This window comes from Pundamilia nyererei, unplaced genomic scaffold (genome assembly GCF_000239375.1).
Source record: "Pundamilia nyererei isolate P.nyererei 1_Seehausen unplaced genomic scaffold, PunNye1.0 scaffold00065, whole genome shotgun sequence".
Lineage (NCBI taxonomy): Eukaryota > Metazoa > Chordata > Actinopteri > Cichliformes > Cichlidae > Pundamilia > Pundamilia nyererei.
Window position 1 is genome coordinate 1 of NW_005187466.1, and position 4,470 is coordinate 4,470.

The 4,470-nt window shown below is 39.2% G+C and overlaps 1 protein-coding gene across 1 annotated transcript; it reads left to right on the top strand.

Moving 5' to 3' along the window:
• The first annotated feature begins 609 nt into the window (after positions 1 to 609).
• On the top strand, positions 610 to 3,310 carry LOC102213947 (polymeric immunoglobulin receptor-like). Its single transcript, XM_005735859.1, has 5 exons — positions 610 to 877; positions 1,849 to 2,169; positions 2,293 to 2,589; positions 2,821 to 2,852; positions 2,991 to 3,310. The coding sequence occupies exons 1-5, from the start codon at positions 610 to 612 to the stop codon at positions 3,003 to 3,005; spliced, it is 933 nt and encodes a 310-aa protein (XP_005735916.1). The 3' UTR covers positions 3,006 to 3,310.
• Positions 3,311 to 4,470: the final 1,160 nt, after the last annotated feature.

Consider the following 4,470-nt stretch of genomic DNA (forward strand, 5'->3'; position numbering starts at 1 on the left):
TGATTTTTTCCCTACATGTCGGCATTGGCCTCTATAAATTCTCCCCATTTTGAATTCATGCTTTGGAACTGAAACAAAATCAGGAGATTAATGATGCTTTTATATTAAAGCATAATGTCAACAGGATAAAAGACAAAACCTCTGAGGTTTACTTTTCTGCAGTGAAAGCTTGGACTTTCAAATCTGTAAGTACAATTTCCTAGATGTTATAACTTTTTTTTTTGGCAGCGTTGTTCTTAACACTTCTAACTTCTGAATACTTATTTCACCACCAGATGGCCTATGTCAGCTATTTTATAAATTACTGAAATACATTTAGAGGAAGGGTCATGGAAGGAAGCACCATCCCCTCTGTACTGATAGTTCAGCTCTGCACGTCCCTTCTCATTGCTGTAAAAGACCACAGTGTCTGCTTAACATTTTCCAGTTATGAAAAGTTAGATGGCTGTCCTGGTCATCTGATTTTTTTTTACAGCTCTAACGTTGCTTCAAATAAAACATATTTTCAAAATGTCTTTACAGTTACTCTGAGATGTGTGACCTGTGAAGCAGGGGTGATCTATGTGACTGGATATGTGGGGAGAGAGGTTAATGTTTCCTGCTCTTATGATGAGGGTTAATGTTTCCTGCTCTTATGATGAGGGTTATGAATCTTATGAAAAGTACCTGTGTAAGAACGACTGTGGTGACAGTGATCTTCTTATTACAACATCAAACTCCGTGAAAAACAAATACAGGATCCATGATGACAAAACAGCACAAATCTTCACAACGACCATCGCTGATCTTCAATCCACGGATGCTGGGAAATACTGGTGTGGAGTGACCAGAACTGGAAAAGATATCTACACTGAAGTCGAGCTGAAATTAGTACCAGGTAAATAAAGACATGGATTTGTACATTTAAAGTGATTAAAAATTATATAGAGAAAGTTAAACGTACTGCCATTACCAGCTATATCTGCAGTAAAATCAACATACTGTTTAACTGTAGTTTAACTCAGTCACTGGTTGGGTTTAGTTGAATCTTTAATTAAGATCACATTCATTCATCCCACTGATTTAGCCTGATAGATAAACATGTACAGACCAGTAGCAACAACACTTAAAAAACTGATGAGGAGATAAAATAATAAATGCAAATAGTAAATATATTTAAACCGTCATACAAGCACTGCAGGATAGAAAAAAGTCACAACTTTATAAATCTATGTGAAGCATTTGTGAGTAGAATAAAACAATGATTAGAATAGAATGTGCTTAGGTTTACTTACATAATACTGTGTGACTGTAGATTAGAAGAACAGGAAATGATTCATAACTGTGTTTTGTTGGGATGACTTTGTCAACCCCTGTTTAGAGGACTATAGTGGACTTTTGTTGTCAACTAGTTGGTTTAGCTATATGTTCTGGTGTGTAACTGTGTAGAATAAGGAATTTATTGACAGTGGGGGTCTGCCTGTTGAAAATGAGGAGTAAAAGCTGACTGAACAATAGAATTAGTGGAAAACTACTGAAGAGGGGTGGCACAGGGCAGCCCCTCCACTTACTCTATAACGGTGTGTATGAGGGGTGCTCCTCAGATCCACTTGGTGCTTGCTGTGGCTGCATGTAGGGGGATCTCCCAGTGTGCATTGTTAATAAAGCTTTGATGAAAAATACTCCTGCCTCATCTGACTCTTCTTCTCCAGCTGGGATATCAAACAGATCAATGAGGTCAAGAAGAAGTAAACCTCAACAAAACCAAAAAACATTAAAACAATGAGTTGAAATATGAAAATTTTATTCCTTATATATAGCCATTCATGGGTGTGACACTTCTTCTGGTGTTGTTTACCTTCTTGACAGACAGCTGCTGTGACACTGTGACCAAAGTTCAAAGTTATGAGGGATACTCTGAGTCTGTCAGTTGTCCGTATGAGTCTCAGTACCACAACAGCCTAAAGTACATCTGCAGAGGAAACCGGCCCTCCACATGTCTGCAGCAGGCACTGATCACCTCTGACACCAAACAAAATGGACGATTCAGACTTGATGATGACAAAGTGTCAGGAACATTCACAGTGACCATTAACAGCTTGACTCGTAGTGATTCAGGATCGTACCTCTGTGGTGTTCAAGGAAACTCTGACGTGGATGTTTTCTCTGCTGTTGAGCTGGAAGTTGAAGGTGAGAGTTCATAGTGATAGCTCTTTACACCAGCGCCAAGAAGACATTGTTTGCAGTCAAATAGTTTTGTGAAATTTGAATACTTCATGATTAAATAATACCATTTCTTTTTTGATCTGACAGAGTGGTGCTGTGTCAAAGCAAAACACATAAATGGTATTGCAGGAAATCTACTACTTTTGCAGTGTCCTTATCCTCCACAACACCGAAATAACAGGAAGTTCCTCTGTAAGGGAGACCAACGCAACAAATGCACAGACATCTCGATGGATCAAAGGGTCACACTGCAAGATGATGCTGCCTCCAGCTCCTTCACAGTGAGGATCACATACTTAGATGTACATGATACTGGGACATACTGGTGTGGGTCAGACCCACAGTGGAGAGTTGGAAATTACACCAAGATTGAGCTGTCAGTGGGTAAGATGAACATTTTTTGATGCAAATGAAATTAATTGAGTTCCTTCTTTTGGTCCCCACTGTAGAAACAAAGGCTGTGGCTTGTTGTTTAGTTGTGTACAGTTAGATCAGAAAAAAAATTATCAATACCATATTTTACACTAAGCACAGACTGTACCAGTCATCTAATTTCTTTTTACAGCTCTAACATTGCTTCAAATAAAACATAATATTTTCACATTGTCTTTATAGTTACTGTGAGATGTGTGACCTGTGATATAGGGGTGAGTAGTAACATATATGCACTTTTTTCAGACCTAAAATCATAATACCGTCTGACCACTAAATAAATAAATGGTAAGTTAGCGTGTGTGTGTGTGCGTGTGTGTTAATTAAGACCTTGTGGTTTTCATTTTTTACAGAGGACACGCAGTTGAGTTTTTCTACGCAGACCACTATGACAAGATAATGAAGAGACTATGAACGCCACGGCTCATCCCTGCCATCCGACTCTTCCTCTGGTCACACAACATCTGGAAGGCTAAGAATGATCCCACATGCATTGTGATGTCTGTTCTTCATGACCTTAAACCATCATTAAACATAGAACTAGCCATCGACGATGTGCTCAACCACATACTGGATTATGATGATACTGTTAAACTGAGACTGGTCTGCATGATCATGAATTACTCATAGGGAAGCGTAAGATTTAATGTATGCTGTTCAGTATTCATTGTGAATGTGAATTAAATAAAAAGATGTCTTAACATCAACATCTGCGTCATTTGTGCCTCAAAAAGATCATGAAAAACACCTTGTATAAAATATATCATGATCCAGCCCATTCTGCAGGGCTGGGTGGTGTAAATAAGCTACAGCAGGAGAGGCAACAGGTGTAACGCCACCACTATTGCAGGTGACACGTTATTTAGAAGGAGATGACACTTACACTCTTCATAAAACTGTGAGGATACACTTTCCCAGAAATAGATTATTGGTGAATGAGATCGACAGACAGTTTCAAGCCGACCTGGTTGATATGCCTGAATATTCAGCAGATAATGATAATGTGAGATACCTGACAACATGTATAGATGTATTCTCAAAGTATGCATGGGTTAGATGTCTCACAAACAAGACAGGGCAGCTGTAGGATATGCTTACTGCGGGAAGGATCCCTATGAAACTACAAACCAGTAAAGGCTTTTGTAATACAACCTTTAAACAGCTGATGAAGCAATATAATATCAAGCATTTCTCAACAGCTAGCAGGGTTAAATCTAGCGTTATGGAGAGATTTACCCGACGCTTCGAGGGTAGAATGTGGAAGTAATTAACATCTGCCAAGTCCCGGAGATACGTAGATGTCATCTTTGATCTCACACAAGCATATAACAAGTCTTATCATAGGTCTATCCAAATGGCACCAGCAGAGGTGAATAACGATAATGAGAAATTGGTCTTTAACACGCTCTACAAGACGAAGCCTCAGAAGAAAACATGCTTTAAATTTAATTTTCGTGACACTGTACGAATATCAAAACTGAGAGTCATGTTTTGAAAAGGGTATGAGCAGACCTACACCGATGAGATCTTTACCGTGAAGGAACGCATAGGGAGACAGCCACCAGTGTACAGACTAGCGGACCTTGCAGAAGAGGTATTGAAAGGAACATTTTATGAGCCTGAGATACAATGTGTGATTATTGATAAAAACAGAGTGTGAAAAAAAGTGGGGCAGAAAAAGCTGGTGCTAGTGAAGTGGTTAGGATGGCCCCCTGCTTTAATTCGTGGATTCCATAAAAAGACATCATCGGTGTGTGATTAGCCCAGATGACCCGTCTCTGCTTATTCCCCGCTGGGCAGAGACAGAGGAAGAAAGGGTGAATAAAAAGAACA

Bases quoted from the DNA above. Each gene is read 5' to 3' on its own strand.
- LOC102213947 (XM_005735859.1), top strand. From the start codon at position 610: ATGAGGGTTAATGTTTCCTGCTCTTATGATGAGGGTTATGAATCTTAT. The intron at 2,170-2,292 runs GTGAGAGTTCAT...TTGATCTGACAG, and splicing joins TGTTGAGCTGGAAGTTGAAG to AGTGGTGCTGTGTCAAAGCA. The intron at 2,590-2,820 runs GTAAGATGAACA...TTGTCTTTATAG, and splicing joins CAAGATTGAGCTGTCAGTGG to TTACTGTGAGATGTGTGACC.